This window comes from Eriocheir sinensis, chromosome 46 (genome assembly GCF_024679095.1).
Source record: "Eriocheir sinensis breed Jianghai 21 chromosome 46, ASM2467909v1, whole genome shotgun sequence".
NCBI classification, from domain to species: domain Eukaryota; kingdom Metazoa; phylum Arthropoda; class Malacostraca; order Decapoda; family Varunidae; genus Eriocheir; species Eriocheir sinensis.
The window spans coordinates 8,499,192-8,518,759 of record NC_066554.1 but is presented as its reverse complement, the minus strand read 5'-3'; the positions used below and the strand labels follow the sequence as shown (position 1 = coordinate 8,518,759).

General features: G+C 47.7%; 1 protein-coding gene across 1 annotated transcript in view; it reads left to right on the top strand.

Annotated features, from left to right (window-relative positions):
- The first annotated feature begins 5,546 nt into the window (after positions 1-5,546).
- The window catches only part of LOC126981039 (DNA-binding protein K10-like), a 31,849-nt gene continuing 17,827 nt past the window's right edge, over positions 5,547-19,568 (top strand). Inside the window, exon 1 of the mRNA XM_050831679.1 lies at positions 5,547-7,734. Coding sequence (XP_050687636.1) covers positions 5,798-7,723 — 1,926 coding nt within the window. The 5' untranslated portion in view covers positions 5,547-5,797 and the 3' untranslated portion in view covers positions 7,724-7,734. The remainder of the gene's footprint in view (positions 7,735-19,568) is intronic.

Here is a 19,568-nt window from a genome sequence, read left to right as displayed (position 1 = left end):
GCAACATGGCAACGGAAATTAAGAGGTAGAAGACTATCAGTTAGAAGAGGAGAGCTTTTTTCGGTGTTGCTGTTCTTGATACTTTTTTGACGCTACTTGCATGGACCTTGCTCTTCCGAACGTACCAACTGCAGGCTGGCTGGCTGCATTCATCATGGAAGTATATTATTGGAAGCGGTGGCTGAGCCGCTGAGTGGTTAGCGTGCGTGCGCTGTATTCAGCCGCCGCCACAAGCTAGGATTTTTCAGTCACCGCCGAGTGCTGTGCTGAAGACCATCTATCAACCCGGACTCTAGATTCTCTTATAAAAGAGAGGATCAAAGCTGATCTGCGGGAGGCAGCATGAGCCAAGGAGGATGGCACCACTATAAACACTTGTCTGTGTCATAACGGGCTAGGACTGACCATCAGGCCCCACCAATAAAGCCTACCTAACGTAAAAAAAAAAAAAAATTGTGGGGGTTGAGGAGGTGGCGGTGGTAGTCACAGAAATAACAGAGATTGGGGAGGATGTGGTGATGGTTGAGGGGTTTCTGGATGCTAAAAAGGAGATCGAAAAAGAGGTTGTGGTTATGGGGATGACTGAAAAGGTTTAATGATCCTCCGAGCTAAGTAGCTAAGACCATATAGCTCTGCGTGGGTTACAAGAGACGCTACCCCATGCACCGATAAGGCGCCATAAGCTGGAAAAGAACTCGCAACCTTTCGGTCGCGAGCCAAACACCATTCCCACTGAGTCACCCGATCTCCCTCATTAAGTTAGAGGAGGAGGTGGTGGTTATTGAGGTTCTAGAGGTCGAGGAGGCTGTGGAGGTCGAGGAAGGAGGCTGTGGAGGTCGAGAAGGAGGAGGCTGTGGAGGTCGAGGAAGGAGGCTGTTGAAGTCGAGGAGGAGGCTGTGGAGTGTGGAGGTCGAGGGGGAGGTTGTTGAAGTCGAGGAGGGGGCTGTGGAGGTCGAGGAAGGAGGCTGTTGAAGTCGAGGAGGAGGCTGTGGAGTGTGGAGGTCGAGGGGGAGGCTGCTGAAGTTGAGAAGGAGGCTGTGGAGTGTGGAGGTCGAGGGGGAGGCTGTTGAAGTCGAGGAGGAGGCTGTGGAGTGTGGAGGTCGAGGGGGAGGCTGTTGAAGTCGAGGAGGAGGCTGTGGAGTGTGGAGGTCGAGGGGGAGGCTGTTGAAGTCGAGAAGGAGGCTGTGGAGTGTGGAGGTCGAGGGGGAGGCTGTTAAAGTCGAGGAGGGGGCTGTGGAGGTCGACGAGGAGGCTGTTGAAGTCGAGGAGATGGCTGTGTAGGTCGGGGAGGAGGGTGTGCAGGTCGAGGAAGAGACTGGAGGTCGAGGGGGAGGCTGTGGAAGTCGAAGGGAAGGAGATGGAGGTTGAGGAGATTGTGGAAGTGTCGTGCTTGAAGCAAGATGGCGACGAAAAATTGCGCGCTTAGAATATACTCATTATGTAGTGTTCAAGTATTTCATTCACCCTCGCGTTTGATCAGACGGCCTCGCTGCAGAAGATTTGCCTCTCATGCTCACGCCAGGATCAAAGCAGCGTTGCCAAATTATCGTACACACCGTATTCCATTTTCGAAGTTTCTGACTGATATGTACAGCAAAAACAAACAAAACAAACATCAATAAATAATAGTTTTAACGCTAACTTTAATATCCTTTCGTTATTTTTGTAGGTACGAGAGTTTGAGGCTTAAAAATGATAAATACAATGTGGTGAATACGATAATCTGGCAACGCTGGAGCAAAGTCTCGTGTCCTCGCTTCACTTGTGGAGGCATCAAAGGTTTGTGCAACGTCTCGTAATGTAAGATGCCCGCAAGGCTTCTCAAACACTGAGTAAGACACGAAGGTTAATTAAACAGCCGGAAAGATCGTTAATGGATGAGAAGGGCTGAGTAATTAGAACATAAGAACGTAAGGAGTCTGCAAGAAAGACATTAAATAAACGAGTAATTATTATTCCCAGCTACGCGCGCTATATAGAGTATGTAACCAGCTTTACATAAGTATGCCTATCATCGCTATTATCATCCTATACGCCGTTATCATATCAACTATATAAAGGGCGCTATATCATTTTCATCACCATTACGTCATCTCATCACATCATGTTCACCGTCAAGTTACCACATCATCATTTTCACCTCAGTCCGCCCACCCGCACCGCTTGGCATCCATTACTATATAGATTCTGCGGTGCACTCATTGCCTTAACTTTCATTATTCTTGCCATTAGAACAAAACTAATAGTTATACTGGTAATAATCGCATTTACACGTCTCCGAAAAAATATTTGTTCCTGGCTATACTAAATATGCCTAACCACAAAACTGAATATTTCTATATGATTTATAAAGCCGGAATTATACATGAAACCCATATGAGTTACTCGTTGAAGATACATGTTAGAATTATAGTGAAAACTGAGCCTAACATGATGAAAATGGCACAAAGGGCGCCTCACTGTTGCTCCTCCCGCCCACCCTGAGTGAGGGTTGGCGGAGAGCCTTGGCCCTAGGGTGTATACGCCGCGCCCTCCCGCCGCTGAGGCCCGTGACGCTTCTGATGGGGAAGGTGTGGCTGGCTGGCGTCTGTGTGTGCAATGCTATGTAATTTTATCCATAACTTGATGCGGATGAAGGTATAATATCGCAAATGGAACACTGCAGAAGGCACAGGCGCGTGTATGGACAGGAATGCTGTGTAGGCGCGCACGTTTACCCAGATGACTGGCAAGATGCTGGCGGCCAGACGGCAAACACACAGTACAGGCGGACCTTAAGTTGTGGAAATTTATCAAATCGACGAACATATTAACCTTATGGAAAGGGGGATACAGCTTGTTGCTAATATGGAGAAACTGGGAAGACGTGAACTTCCAGCAGATCGAGTGGGGGGCATTGGCCAGCGCGTCTCGGAGTCTTTGGATGAGCCATCTGGTGAGGCTCCAATGAGAACGAAATGCAGACGATTCCTGAACAGATCGTTGGGAAATGTTGATGGCAATGGCCATACACGGAGCAGTACAAATATTAACACACTATCCCGGCTTGGTTCCCCCGCCGGGGCTTGCTGGAGCCAACAGTGTTCGTTTGCTGGGCGTCGAGGAACCTGCTGCTCCTTGGACCCCCTCTACGTTCACCACTACAGCCTGGAGTGTCTTTCTCTGTCCGCCTTGGCCCTTACTCCTCACCCTGAACACTAATGGAAGCTGCTGTGCCTAGATTAGTCATATTACTACAACAAAGAACGATTTATCCGTCTGTATCTTCGGGGGATGTTTATCTTCAGAAATATGCAGATTTTTTTGGGTAATGGGCAAAATACTTTGTTTCTTTTTGCTGTTCCGATGACCCGAAGTGCAGCCAAAGCCCGTGGCCTGGAGCCAACGAGGATTCTGTGCCACGGCCAGCCTGTGGAGGTGCAACACTCTTTGTTTCATTGACTACCAAGTGTTTGATGCACGGCCAGCCCAAAAGTGACTCGCCCCTCCCCTCCCCCTCCCGCTAACCATGCACGCCCGCCCCGCCGCGTGAGTGTTGTGGGGCCTTGGGACGTGGGGCCACCCAGCCAGTGGTCGTGAGGTTATTTATTATACACCAATTTTAACTGAGGTTGGTTCAAGAGGTATGATCCACCTGCTCCAGGTAAAGAAGATAACATCACTTAATAATAATAATAATAATAATAATAATAATAATAATAATAATAATAATAATGATAAGTATTGGTCGTCGATACTGAAGGGTGTGTGATGCATCGTTATGGAAGAAGGCCCGCGGGTGTGTGAGATGGTGAGCAAGGTCTCATGCGCTAGTGTAAGACCAATATCAAAGTGCCGCTATTTCTTTTATCATGATTAACAGACTAACTGTAGAGCAAGTCTGATTTGTCAGTTCCCTTTGCACACACTTTGGCGTGAGTTCCTAGCTGTAGTTTTCTTCTTTGTATCACGGATGGATGTAGCGGCAAAACTTGTGAGATTGAGGCATCGAGGCGACGCTGGCGGAGACGACGACGGCGGCACCGAAAGTCAGGCGTGGTGCGTGAGGCAAGACTCCGGCGTAGCTGTTAGCAAGGCTCAGCTGCCCTGGGTCCTGCCCCCCGCCCCACGCCCCCTCCAGCAGACCGGAACCCATCACGTGCAGGTGCAGCTTGCAAGACGCTTACATTTCGTTCTCTCTCTCTCTCTCTCTCTCTCTCTCTCTCTCTCTCTCTCTCTCTCTCACACACACACACACACACACACACACACACACACGTTACTTGTGTATAATTTTACATAATTACTGTATTATTGTCTACGAAATTAAAACATTATTGTCGAGCATGGGTATAATTAAAGTCAATAAAGTGTGCACTGGATTCCATACTGTTTGTTTTACCTTCTTACTGGAGACTCAGAGCAGATCCTGTAAAACCGACGAAAGAGAAGACCCGATCAGCATGACCATAATACTGCCTCCTCCGGAAACTTCCCTGCGGGGGGGTGACCACGGCAGCAGTTTCCAGTATAGACAGTTCTCTTCGTTCATATTCTCTCCATAGCTCTATACGTCATGGCAATATCCTTCCATGAACATTGGGAAGTCATTGCAACACAGAAAACCTAAAACATCCCTGTCCTACTTTTATTAGTGTCCTTAGTTTCAGCATCAAAGCAAAACACTGTACCGCTGACTGCCGGTAAGTATGGCCCACCAACCCTCAACGTATCAAGAAAATGCACGGTAAACAATTATTATTACCACTTATTATTATTATTATTATTCAGAAAAATAATGATGATACTACTACTACTACTACTACTACTACTACTACTACTATACTAATACTACTAATACTAATAATAATAATAATAAAAGTTGAGGGAGGGAAGGCTGCATGGATGAGTGAGTGTGTTGACAGTGAGGCGACGACGGTGGCGGCGGCGCGGGTGGGCGGGTCACGCCTTGGAGGGAGTGACACACGTACGGTATGTATGCGGGCCATGTGCCAGGGCCCGCCAGGCACTTGGCTGCACCGTCACCGCCAGCCCCCCAGCCCTCTTTCAAGTAAGGATCACCCGTCAGTAAACATCCACTTGTTCTCTAAAGTAAACAATTATTGAATTAAAGTTTTTTTCTCTCAGTTTATAACGGCTGCAGAGTTTTCATGTGGGAAAAAGGCGTGGTGTTAATTAAAAAGACAGTAAAATTCATATTTTTTATGACCTTTCTCTGAAAAACGATAAGGTGCATGAGTCCAGAATGAGAGTAGCGTTTCAATTTACACCTCGTAATATACATGGGTGGGTCAGGTAGGCATGCCCCGCGTTCATGGTAGGCGGGGGACTGCTGCTGGTATATCAGTCTCTGAACACCTCGCCCAACACTTTCCATGATGGCTAGCGTGGGCCACAGACACATATTTCATATTCAAGGTATTGAATGGACGCATACTTGAATAAGGACATTTGTTAAGTACATCAGGGAACCTCAAAAGTCAGATGATCCTGAGAGACGGCTTAACCCAGTTTCTTCTGGACTCGAGGATTGGCTGGAGGTGTGTTGCGGGGACTGCCGGGTGTGGACTAGGCATGCGCAGTGCGCCCGCATACCTGACTGTGAGCGCCTCCACTCACTTGTGTATTGTTGACGGCAGAGTGGGAGTGTGGCGGGGCTGGTGTCGTGAGTGCTGTGAGACTTGCGCAGTATGAACAGGTGCAGGCCGATGTCGTAGCCTTTCTCACGGTGCAGTGTGTAAGTGCCACCTTGGCGCACTGCTTCTTGATTCTGTGACGTTCTTAGTTGTAGTAAATCATGAGGATGGCTAAGCGGGGCGGGGCAGACCCGACACCCATCTGTCGCTGTCGAGTGCTGTACCTTGGGTCCTCCGTGCCCCAGGTGACCAAGGATGGCCTCCAGGGCATCCAAGAGCCTCTCAGGGAGCTGTATCCTGCGGAGGGTGCCGTTAGTGCCCGTGGCATCGACTCCTGGCTCTCCGTGTGGTCCAACGGGATGTTGCTTGAGAACGTCGATGAGAACCAGAAGAAGGTGACCCGCTTCTTCCCCATTGAGTCATTGCATTACTGTGCGGCGGTGAGGTATGTGGTGGTGGCTGGGGGGGAGGGCGCCGCCGTGCCCAGATTCCTGCCCCTCGACTCACCCTTCGCCCGCAACCCGAACATCAATCACCCGCCGCTCTTCGCTTGTATCATGCGCCGCACCTCAGGTATCAAGGTGCTCGAGTGCCATGCCTTCATATGTAAGCGTGAAACGCCAGCCAACGCCTTGGTGCGTTGCTGCTTCCACGCCTACGCCGATTCTATGTACGCCCGCAGCCTGGAGGGCGGCGGCACCAGCCAGTACGACTCAGTGTACGGCGGGCGGATCACTGAAGAGCGGGTCATCGAGATCGAAGACCTAGGCAGCGGCACTTCGGAGATCATCCCAGCCTCGCTCTCGCTGGGTTCTTCCCCGACCCAAGATGCACCCGCCTCCCCCACCTCTCAGGGCTCTCCAGGCGACGAGGTCTCCATCTATAACGGCGACGAAAACCACAAGGTTTGGGCGGGGCCATCCAAGACAGAGACCGAACTCATATATTCTGACTATTCCGGAACAATGAGGTCCGCCCGCTCTACCTCCTCCCTGTATGGCACCGCCGGGGGCACGCGGCCCCAGCGGCCACGCCAGATGATGATGCCGCCCGTGGCTCCGCCCCCCATGCCGGAGAGTGAAAAAGAGAAAAAGGGCAAGAAAGAAATTAAGTACAAGGGTCGCCGGGAGGAGGACGAGATAAGTCGAGTAAGCAACGGGGCGGGACCTCCACGCCCCGCCAGCGTGATGAACGGCGGCGGGCGGCACCACCACAACGGCAGCCTCCCGCGGCAGCTCAACGGGCACGGCTCACCACCCAAGGCCAAGGGAAAATTCCGCTTTATGCAGGGCACCAGCAGCCTCTCTGAGAGGAAGAGTAAGGGCATGCGCGGCCCTCCACCCTTCGTCCTGGTCCAGGGTCCCCCAGGGCCACAGCCTCCTCCTCAGGCCATGCACGGACCTCATGTCCCGCATGGTCCTCCGATGGGGCCACCCATGGTGCCTCCACACATGGGTCACCATCCCCCGCCCATGCCTCCCCCACACATGATCCCCATGCAAGGTCCTCCTCCCCCTCACATGGTGCCTCCGCCAGGCATGCCACCCCACGCCATGATGCCGCCTCCTGGACCCATGGGCCCCTACGGACCCCCAGGGCCCTACGGTCCTCCCGGGCGCCGGCCGCCGTCCCGCGTGCTGGAGGAGCCCATCTACATGCCGTCCAACCGGCCTCTGAGCCCCACGGCCTCGTACCAGCCGGGCCACTTCCCGCACGAACAATACCTGATGGAGCAGTACGCCACCACCGGACGCCCCAAGCACCGGAAGAAGAAAAAGAGCGGCGGCAAGAAGGATGGCGACGAGGATATATACGGCAAGAAGGGACACCTCAACGAGCGAGCCTTTTCCTATAGTATTCGCGAGGAACACCGATCTCGCTCGTATGGGTCCCTGGCTGGGCTGGGCGAGGACACCATGACCAAGAAGGACCGGGAAATCATGCAGATGGTGGCCGACCTGGACCTGAGCGGCGACGAGCTGGAGAGGGTAGAGCCACGGCCTGGCGTTTACCGCCCGCCGCATCCTGATAGAATTTCAGCCTCGGGCACCATCAACTCCAGAATCTCCCGAGCCTCTAGGCGGTAGACTGGTCACAGGTAAGCTGCTCTGGGTCGCTCCGACCCTCGCCTCTCATCTCCGCCATTATCTTCATTCCACGCTCATTCATTACTGAACATCATTATCTCGACTTTATATGTATGTACAGTGGGAGTGAAGGGGTTGCCATTTTCACGACCCTTTTCTTCCACTTGATATGATAAAACTGAAACGTGTTGTTTCTTGTATGTATCACAAATTTTCACAGCACCCCTTTGTTGGTAACCACAAGTGGGTGTGTCGCTCTTGCCTGTCGTGGCGCAGAGACGTGCCGTCACCATCCAGGCCACAGCGAGGAACGGTGAAGGCAAATGCGTGCAACAGGAAGCGTGTGCTGGGTGAGCGAGGGAGGGAGAGGGGGCGTGGCCAAGCGTGGCCTGGGCAAAGCCCCAAGGCGAGGGTGACAGACAGGCACGCGGGATCTCCCCTACCCCCTCCACACACACACACACACACACACACACACACAGGTAAACTCATAACTCCTCCCCACCTTGTTTTCACCAGAAGCGTAATCATGGGATTCATGCGGGAGCACGTGTCCCTCTTTCATGGCCTGTGCCCACCCAGGTGTCCCCCCATAGAAAACGCTCATAAGGGCTTCGTACACCTGTTATTTCAGCCCTTTGTAAATGTTACTGTCACATTACAGAGTTGTGCATAGTCTACAATTGTTATTTTCCTTTCCTGGAGTTGGAGACAGAATAACATCATCTTGAAGCGATCGTCTTCATATATTCCATACTCTATATAGGACGACTTCGAAAATTGCAGTGATGTCGCTGATAAATTGTTATTCGTTTGATTTCACGATATCCTTTGTGTAGTCTTTAGTACATTCAAGTCTATGTATACATATCTAAGCAACTTCGATAGAATAATACATTTTCTAACAGCAAGCACGCAGTCATAGTATACCATGACTTTATATGTAAACTTATATGATTCATTAATTAAATGTCAATTACATACGACCAATAGTAACCATCATCAGGCACGTTTTTGTCTACTGAAAGCATGTTTTGGTATACTGTAATGAAGTGTCGACAAATAAGAAGTAATGTAGAAAGTCAGTAGTTAAAAATAATTGTTAGACAGCGGTTAACCTGTATTCTACATTGGGCCACGGTCGTGACTTCCCTTATAGGCTCCGTTAGACCATTTACGTGGCTCATTTGATATTCGAGCCCACAAGTTTGTCAAAGGTTTGTCACCAGCCGTTCCCCAGCCATTCCCCAGTTACGAGTTGCCTCATTGACTTTTTTTCCCCCATCTTTGAATATGTAACCAATCACATTACATAATGAATACAATATTACTTAAGTTTTCATTCAAAATATGGCTTGGTTGAATATTGTGAGGTATGGATGCCCCCTAAGAAAAGCAAGTGCACCCCCACGGAGTGAATCCTAGGAACGATACTGGTTTTCAACACCCTCTTATCTTCTCCCACCTCGCATTCCTTTCCTACCGCTTCCCTCTACCTTCGTCATCACATCCCATTCGCCTCTCTCCTTTACTCTCCTCACTCTCTTTCTTTCTCCCTTCCTCCACCACACCCCACCTCGCCTCAATCTCCTCTTTCTCCCCTTTCCTTTTCTCCTCTCTCACCCACTTCCACTTCTCCCTTATGCCCCATGCACTCATCCATCCACCGTATTTGAGATAAATTCCGAGGCCACGCGCAGCTATTGCATGTGCCCCCAATTTGGCCTTTTACCTAACCATGCTTCGTAGATAGTAGGTCCCTTAATCCTGTATTTATAATCCTCTAATCGTAGGTAGACTCCTTTATTCCTCTGTTTATTATCCTTGAATGTGATCCTCTCTCAACCCATTACGTCATCCTTCTCTCCCTCCCCTTATCACCAGTCCGCCACATCCTCTCTCCCTCTCACCCTCTCCCCATTACCACTGCTCCTCTTCTCTCTCCCTTTTTTATCACCAATCCACCACGCCCTCTTTCCCTCTCCACCCTCCTTTCCTTCTCTCCTTCCCCCCTTATCACTGCTTCTGGCTCATGTTCTCGCCTCTCTCCCTCTCCACCCACCCGCCCACTCGCCCCTCTCCCTAATCATGCTTCGTAGCCGCAAATGTCGCCAATCCCAAGCGCCTCCGACCTTCACATTTTAACGTCCAGACCTGCGCACCGTCACCACCACCACCACCGCCGCCGCCTCCTTCGCCAGTTCGCATCCTCGTTTGTTTGTTGTATATTTTGGGGGCTCAGTGTTGCAATATTATCGTATCCAAAACATTGTAGGGTATATTTTTATATCTTGTTAATATTTTTTATACCATTTTTTTTCTTCTTCTGTTTAATCTAGCATTTGTTTTGCATTATTTTGATCTCTTTCGTTTTGCTTTGTCATTCTGGAATTAATGTTATTCTTGTAAAGTGTAACTCTGAGGTCTTTATCTCTTCATACTTTATTCACTTTCTCTTGTCATCTTCCGTGCCAACACTTGGTAGGCCTTAATTTAGTCTTCAATTTTGCTTTGTCATTTTGGAATACATATTTTTCTTACGAGGCCGCCTTACTATTTCAATCGCTTTCTCCATGTTTCCTTTGCTTCCTCTTTTATGCCAGAAATTATGAGTCATTATCGTGAACTTTTCTATTTCGCTTTGTCATTTCCGAAACAACAGTTTTCTCCAGTCTGTACTTTCTTCATAGCCTCCATCTTTCAACCCTTCCTTCCCTTCCCTCATCCGCCCAGCCAGTATTCTGAACTCCTCTGTTTCGCTTTCTCATTTGCGAATACACAGTTTTCTCCCGTCTGTACTTTCTTCATAACTTCCTTCTTCCATCCGCTCCTTTCCCTTCCTCATCCACCCCACCTACCACCTACTCCCCCGTCACCACACTCCCAACTTTCTTCTCATTCATTTCCCTCTCACGTGCCCGCCTGCATGACGTCATTTCTTCTTTTTTTCCTTTTTTGCCCCTCACTCGAATTTCTCTCTTTCGCTTCTTCCCTCCCTCCTTCACCTTTCGCCTTTTCACCTACAAGCTCTCGCCCATCCATGTGTGATAGAAAGGGAGGAGTTGAAAAAACGCAAAAAGTAGTAGTAGTAGTAGTATAATAGTAGTAGTAGTAGTAGTAGTAGTAGTAGTAGTAGTAGTAGTAGTAGTTGAAAAAGGAGGAGAAGAAGAAGAGAAAGAAGAAGAGGAAGAAAAAAAAAAAAGAGAACTATAAAAAACACCTGGCAGTGGGCATGGAGGGAACAGAAGCAGGTGATCTCTGTACCACACGCTCTACGGCAGGTGGGCTGGTCCTGCTGACTTTCACTGCCCCGTTAGACAGGAATGGGCCGTCCCGCGCCAGTAACTGCAGCGACCAACAGCGTAACCCTGCAACCAGCGTCACGCGCGCGCTCGTGTGTATGTGTGTGTGTGTGTATGTGTGTGTGTGTGCGGAAATAACTCAGACAGGTTGCGTGCGTGTTCACTCAGTCTTTGCTTCACACCGACTCCCGTATTAACTTGTTTGATTAGTTAATTGATTTAAATTGAATGATTGGTTCGCTGATTGGTTAAGGTCCTTGAACTTACAGGTAAAGGTAAAGGTGGGAACGTCCGTTATGCTGCTCTTTCTGTCGGTGCTCATATATATCTCTTTGGTCCTCGAGGCTGTAGTGAGTAACGCATTACCCGGGACACAGGCCAGGTGTGACGTCAGAATTACCACAGTTTACCTTCCCAAGGTTTCCCCAGGTACCCATTCATCAACCAAGGAAGGATGAATAGCTACTACTACTACTATTACAGCAACAATTACTACTGCTACTACTACTACTACTACTATTACTACTACTACTACTACTTTTGTTAACACCTTTACTATCAAGACCAATACGATTACTACCACTTCTTGAGTCATATAATCAAGTTGTTAGTGTGACTTTTTTTATCGTCTATAATTATTTTCCTCCTTGAGTGGTGTTCCGATGCATGAAATCACTTTCCTCCAATTTTATGATATTCTCTCTCTCTCTCTCTCTCTCTCTCTCTCTCTCTCTCTCTCTCTCTCTCTCTCTCTCTCTCTCTCTCTCTCTCTCTCTCTCTCTCTCTCGGTTATGAGATTTGGTTGTATGAGGTTCGGTTATGGGGCGCGGAATGGGGAACTATGCGGTTAGGGGACTTAGCGAGGGCAGGTTAGGGGGGGGGCGGAATATAGGTGGAGACTGATATGTGTGTGTGTGTTGGGGGGGGGCTAGCATGAACGGGGACTGGGCTACGTTATGGGATGTTGAATGAGTTGGTGTGACATATGGGACTTTTGCCGGGGTAGGACAGGAGTGGAATGAAGTGGCGTGGAGTATTGGGGGGTGCGAGCTGGGGTGCCAAAATGGGAGAGGTAGCGTTGGGGGTGGCGTAGGTGGAAAAAAAGTGGACTAGGGTGAGGTTACGTTGGGTGGGATATGGTAGTAGTGAGGGTGGAGTAGAGTGGTGGAGTGCTAGGTTAGATTAGGTAGCATGTGTTAGTAGTGAGGGTGGAATAGGTTGGGGTGATAGGTTAGGTTGGGTGGCATGTGATATTAGGAGAGTGGAGTTGGGTGAGGTGCTAGACTAGGTTGGGTGGCATGTGGTAGTAGAGTGGGGGAGGTAAGGCTGGGTGGCATGTGGGCGTGGTGTGGTGGTGGGGTGTGGGGTGGCGTTGGGTTCCTGTGGCAATAAAAGGTGTAGCTATTTCGTACCTGAGTGTAACCTAACATACCTGTGGATGGCACCTGCGTGGGCTACACCGCTGGTCAGAATACCCTTGGTGGGGAGGAAGGGATCGTGGGAGGTGTGGCGGGGAGGGGGGTGAAGAAAGGTAGGCAGGCAGGCAGGTAGGTGAGGAGGGGGAGGATAAGAGGGAAGGAAAGGTACGCACATCTTACCGTCATTCGACTTCTTCACTAAACGAAACACGAGTGATTTGTTAACATTTACGGGTTGTGTTAAGCTAAGAAGAGGGAGTGTGAGAGTTTGGTGCAGCGCCACAGCTTGGCCTCAGCGGCTCCCGGGCAGCACAACGGCTTTCACACAGCGGTAAGGGGGTCACAGCATCATGCATCTGGACACCGACAACTACCTGGAACTCCGCTGGGACCGAGATGGAAGAGGAATTTTAACGCTCAAGTGTGTGATAGTGTCCATAACAGTCGGGCCGGGTCTCTGTTTTCCTTTTCTTTTTATTTCTCTGTTTTGTGGTTAATGTGGTGTCAGCTGCTTACCGGTTACTCACGTTGGTATTCTTAGACGCTTCCGCCTCTCACATCAGCTATTCACGAAGGCCGAGAAGGAGATTTATCTGGTTCTCAAGAGTGTTTTTACCGGTTATTTATGCCTGTATTCTCTGACGCTTCCGCCCCTTACATCAACTCTTTCCAAAAGCCGAAGAGGAGATTAATCTGGTTTTCATGATTGTTTTTTTTAACGATCATGGTAACAAACCTTTTTAAAACTATCCAAAGAAATGCGTGTGTGTGTGTGTGTGTGTGTGTGTGTGTGTGTGTGTGCCGATATGTTCAAGAAGATAGCCCCTGGTTCCCATGAGTGTTTATTTTTATCACATTCATGGTATACAGAAGCTTTGTCAAACTACCAACAGGATCATAAAACTATCCATGGAAATGTCCACAACTACGAAAACCTTGTCAAATGTGTGTGTGTGTGTGTGTGTGTGTGTGTGTGTGCGTGCGTGTGCTTGGGCGCTAAAATTCTTAAAAATATGGCCATTTGTATTGGAACTGAGATATACAAACTGCCATGAATCTCGTCGTCCTATTCTGAAGCCTGCCTCAGTGGAGTTCTTTTCACTATTGGAACGAATAACAAACGGTGCGCCCGCTTTTTTTTTCTTTTTTTTTCAGCCCAACATTATTGCAATACCGATGAAATTGTAATCCTAGAAAGAAGTAACGGTTAGATATTCACTCTTACTCCTGGAAATTTCAATGCAAACTACAGAATAATCCGGTAACTTTAACCTATCATTGCAATACTGATCAGATTTTTGTCATAGAAAGACGGAAAATACATCATTGCAATACCGATAAAATTGTAATAGACAGAAAAGGTGAGGGTTTTTTTTCGGAAATTTCAACGCTGACTATAAAATAATCTTGGAACTTCACGCTTTTTAATTAATCTAACATCATGGCAATACTGATAAGACCGTAATCATAGAGTGAAGATAAGGTGAAGTATTTTTTTATTCCTTGAAATTTCAATGCAAACTACGAAATAATCTGGGAACTTCAACGCTTTCTTTAACCTAACATCATTGCAACGCCGGTCAGATTTTTGTCATGGAAAGACGAAAAATACGTCATTACAATACCGATAAAGTTGTAAACATAGAGAGAATAAGCGGTTAGATATTATCATTTACTTCTGAAAACTTCAATGAAAACTAAAATAATCTAGGAACTTCAACGTTTTTCTGACCTAACATCATTACAATACTAATCAGATTTTAGCCGTGGGAAGACAAAAAAATGTTAAGTACTTTTTTTGCTCCAGGAAATTTCAACGCTAACTATAAACTAATCAGGAGACTTCAACGCTTAAGACATAACAATCTGGTAACTTCAACGCACCGATTACATATTTAGTGATCCAAGAAGCCTAACTGATATACTGATTTACTAATGAGATTATTGATTCAGAGAGCACCAGGAGGGGGGGGGGGGGGATGAGACTGAGTGAGTGATGGGCTGTTGTGGAAACATTGAAAACATCGTTGTAGACTCAGAGGATGTAGATAGATAGATAAACGGAAATCCTGAGAAGGCGCAGAGCTAGAACAGAAAATATATCAGTGAAAAGAGGGACACGAGAGTAGCAATAGAAGTAGCAGCAGTAATAGTGGTAGTAGTAGTAGTAGTAGTAGTTGTTGTAGTAATAGTAATAGTTATAGTTAGTTTTTTTTTCTTGTTGCAAGATGATGATGATAATAATAATAAGAAGAAGATACGCAATTCATATCGACAGGAACTTCAACTTGCAAACGCTATAATTTATAAATAACAAACAATCACCAAGATCGAACCAAATACACACAAAAAAAGAGTATCATACAATCATGGTCTCTTCTGGAAACTTTACGACTGGCTTTGGGTGAAGGTATACTATATTGGTGTTATTATTACCTTATCACGCCGACGTTACTTGTATTTATCTTTACCTGTCTGTAATTAGAAGGTGTGGCCGTGGTGGTTGTGGTGGTGGTGGTGGTGGTATCAGACGAGAAGGGAAAAAAATGAAAAAAACGAAACTCGCCTCAGTGCGTTCCAAGAATGTTCCCACGACCCAAACCTATTATTATAGCATCCTTTCTGAGAGAGAGAGAGAGGGGGGGGGTCTTGAGTTTACTCCAGGCATAATTATGAGTAAGAAACCAATTGAATGCCTGAGTGAGTGAAGAGAAGCGAACAACTAAGGATGTGAGTGAATGGGTGTGAGTGAGGAACCAGAGCGAGCGAGTAAGGAAGATAAATACTTAGGGAGGCACCAAAGTGAGCAGAGATCGTTTAATTATATGGGTTAACCGAGGCGAGTTATTCATAAAAGTGAGGAACCGAAGCGAGCAAGGGAATGACGACTAATAAATAATGAAAAGAGTGAGTGAAGCGAGTAACCCATGCGGAAGTTAAGGAAAGGGTGCCGCGTGCCGCTATCAAGTTTGTTTTGACAGTGAAGGAAGCGAGAGAGGGAGGAGGAGGAGGAGGAGGAGCAGGGTGAGGCGAGGCAGCGGGGGCGGGGCGGGGCGGGGCGGGAGGACTGACGCGCCGTACCTCCTCTCACCTCCCTCATGACAGCCTTCCTTCCCTCCTTCCATGCACCACGGAACACGTAATGCACGGAAAATAAGCCACTTGTACACGCCTTTGAGCCCTCTCGTAGACAGCCATCACGAGTGGAGCGAACAGACGGAGGGCCGAGAGCTGGTAACATTAACGAAGGGAGGAAGGGAGGGAGGGAAGGAGAGGGAGGGGGTAGGGGGGGAGCCTCCACACCACGGCCGTCCCCGCAACACACCAAAATATTATTGCGGCGGAGAGAGAGAGAGAGAGAGAGAACCAGCGGTCGCCACTCTATACCTCTGACACAGTTTGTTGGTTGGCCGTGATGGCAGATGATGAGGTTGTTGTGTCTGTCTGTCTGTCTGTGGTCGAATCGTGGCTGGCTGGCTGGCAGGAAGGATTATTATCATTGTGGTAGTGAAGTAACAGCTGGAACTTACAGTGGTGGTGATTGGGAGGTGATTGTCCATTAGTTTGCTTTTGTTTTGGGTTCATGGATCTCTCTCTCTCTCTCTCTCTCTCTCTCTCTCTCTCTCTCTCTCTCTGAAAAGGATCACCCAGTTTAAATACGTTCTGTGGATCATATTGTTCATTTATCTATCCGTATACATTAGTTTATTTATCAGATATTCTTTGTGCATGACTGACTGAAGGAATTTAATTATAGATTATACCCTACAATATTAAAACAGCCTATCCATGTCTATTTGTATATCTGTCTATCTACCTATCAATCTGTCTATCTATCAGCTGACATGGCACTGATGAATATAATCAACAAACAAGACAGGCGCCGTTTGTAGGTAGCATGTGGCAAGCTTTGGAAAACTTAGGATGCTGTATATGTCGTCCGCATTTCAACAACAGCAACACACATGACTACACACACACACACACACACACACACACACACACAGGGTTAGACATTCTCTCTGAACTTGAATGACGAACTGATACACAAGCAATTGACACGTTTATATAATATTCAAGCTTTATTGAGGAGGAACACACACACACACACACACACACACACACACACACACACATGGTCAGACATTCTCTCTGAACTTGAATGACGAACTGATACACAAGCAATTGACACGTTTATATAATATTCAAGCTTTATTGAGGAGGAACACACACACACACACACACACACACACACACACACGGATGGACAGCCTCCTTTCAACCGTGTCCTCTGTCCACCCAGCAGTGAATGGGTATACCGTGTGTGTGTGTGTGTGTGTGTGTGTGATCCTGCCGTACCCAAAGATCCGTGAATAAGTAAGCCCGTATAATCAGACGCTTTGGGCTCTCACGACAACAATTATTTTCCCAAGGCCACAAAGGAGATGAGTCGGGTTCCCATGAGTGTTTTTTTTACGTTCATGGTGCAGAAGTCTTGCCAAACTATTACCAGGCTCATAACACTACCCATGGAAGTACATGCAACCTCTACGAAAGCCTTACCAAATGTGGGTGTCTAAGCTGCGAAATTCTTAACCCGGTAGCAGCGACGGGCCAAATTTGTGCCATGATATAAACCCCCAAAAATAGATGATGCATAAACTGATCACAAATGCTTTGATATATATTATGAAATGGTTTGTATGAGTGATGATTTTTTCTATTTTTTCTCGCTTAGAGGGACCATTAAGAAACATGATCCCCTCTGCGACCGGGTTAAGAGTACCTATGGGCCGTTGTTCCAGGCTCAAAACGAAGAGGATATTGGCTGGCGACCGCGGGAGTCCAGTACGTGATCAGACCTGGTGAATGGCACTCGCGCGCACCTGATTGACTACTTAGTAAAACCTCCAGTATCAGGGGAGTCGTGGGGCCGTGGTGGCAGCCCCGAGGAGGGATGTAGGTCACCAGGAACAGCGGAAACCTACAACTATACTGCTTACTAGGCTAGGCTAACACACACACACACACTTAAAATCTCTCTCTCTCTCTCTCTCTCTCTCTCTCTCTCTCTCTCTCTCTCTCTCTCTCTCTCTCTCTAAGGATTTTTTGCCTGTTTCCAAGTATTTGTGTTGAGTGCATATCTGTGTGTGTGTGTGTGTGTGTGTGTGTGTGTGTGTGTGTGTGTGTGTGTGTGATCAATCCCCCCCCCCCCTTTCCTCCTTACTCAAGAGAGGCTATTACCCGCTCCTGTCGGCGAAAAATTTTCTTTAGTATCCTTAGTTATTTGAATTTTCACATTTAGATTTCTACATATTTGTATTTTTACGAGGTTGACTCATGTTCGTTTTTTTTTTTTTTTTTTTTTTTTAACATTTAATCGGATGGTTCTGAGTGGAGTAGGTAGGAAGACACCTACCGATATGGACGGAAGCCACTCCCGGTGAGGTATATATGGGAAGCGAGGAGGGTGCTGAAGCCCTCCAAAGACCCTTCCCATGTCCTCACTTTCCGTTTCCCTATTGTCTCATCAACACCAAAGAGTAGTTCAGCATGCTCTCTAAAGACAGATCCTCTCTCTTTCCACACCACACTACATTCACACAACATGCACACCTTTTCCCAAAATTTAAAATTCAAAATGGCACAATTACGCTCTGCCTCGGAGTCCCCGTCTGGGGGAAGACCACAAATTCCCCCAGGGAGGACTCCCCTTATGGCTGCCGACTAGAGAGGTGTCTTGATAACTCCTCGAACCTCTGTTTTATCAATTTCTGCAACATTCGCTGTCTTCGCTCTAATTTTCATTCAGTGGAGCATCATCTCTCCTCTAAACCTCACCTTCTCTTCCTCACCGAAACACAGGTTTCTGAGGCTACTTTTTATTTTATTTATTTTTTATTTTTTTATTTTTTACGTCTACGCCTATAGAGCCAGTAGGCTTGCTTGAGGGGCTTGGATGGTGTTCGGCCCCAGCCCGTCATGGCGCTGGCAAGTGTGTATTGTGGCGCCATCTTCGACAACATTCAGCTGTCACCTTCTTCAACACTAAATATCCTCGGTCAATCCTTAGCTCAAAATCTCAACTGGAAACTTCACATCTCTCTTACTAAATCAGCTTCCTCGAGGTTGGACGTTCTGTATCGTCTCCGCCAGTTCTTCTCCCCCGCACAGATGCTTTCCATATACAGGGGCCTTGTCCGCCCTCGTATGGAGTATGCATCTCACGTGTGGGGGGGCTCCACTCACACAGCTCTTCTGGACAGAGTGGTGTCTGGCTCTTCGTCTCATCAGTTCTCCTCCTCTTACTGACAGCCTTCTACCTCTTAAATTACGCCGCCATGTTGCATCTCTTTCCATCTTCTATCGATATTTTCATGCTGACTGTTCTTCTGAACTTGCTAACTGCATGCCTCCCCCCCTCCCGCGGCCCCGCTGCACACGACTTTATACTCATGCCCACCCCTATACTGTCCAAACTCTTTATGCAAGAGCTAACCAGCATCTCCATTCTTTCATCCCCTTCACTGGTAAACTCTGGAACAGTCTTCCTTCGTCTGTATTTCCTCCTGCCTATGACTTGACCTCATTCAAGAAAACACCTCTCCATCCGAAATTGACCTCTCTTTTGGCCACTCTATACGTATCACTATATGAGAGCAACAGTTAGCGGGCTTTTTTTTTACATTTCCTTTTTGTTGCCCTTGAGTTGCTCTCTGTGCTGTAAAAAAAATTACAGGTGATAGGATTTGAGCTGATTTTATTTATTTATTTATTTATTTATTTGTGTGTGTGTGTGTGTGTGTGTGTGTGTGTGTGTGTGTGTGTGTGTGTGTGTGTGCTGGTGGTGTCAATGTATCTGCGTGTATACTTTCCGGAAGAAAAGGTGCGCGCAGGTGTGTGTGTGTGTGTGTGTGTGTGTGTGTACACGGGACATAACGGGGCCGCGCTGGAGTGAGGCGACCCGACCAGCAGCAGCAGCCGTCGAAGCAAGATGGAGGCGGCAGAGAGAGAGAGAGAGAGAGAGAGAGAGAGAGAGAGAGAGAGAGAGAGAGAGAGAGAGAGAGAGGGGGAGCAACCACGCAACGAAAGAAAACTGCCGTAATCAAGAAAGATGAAAAAGAA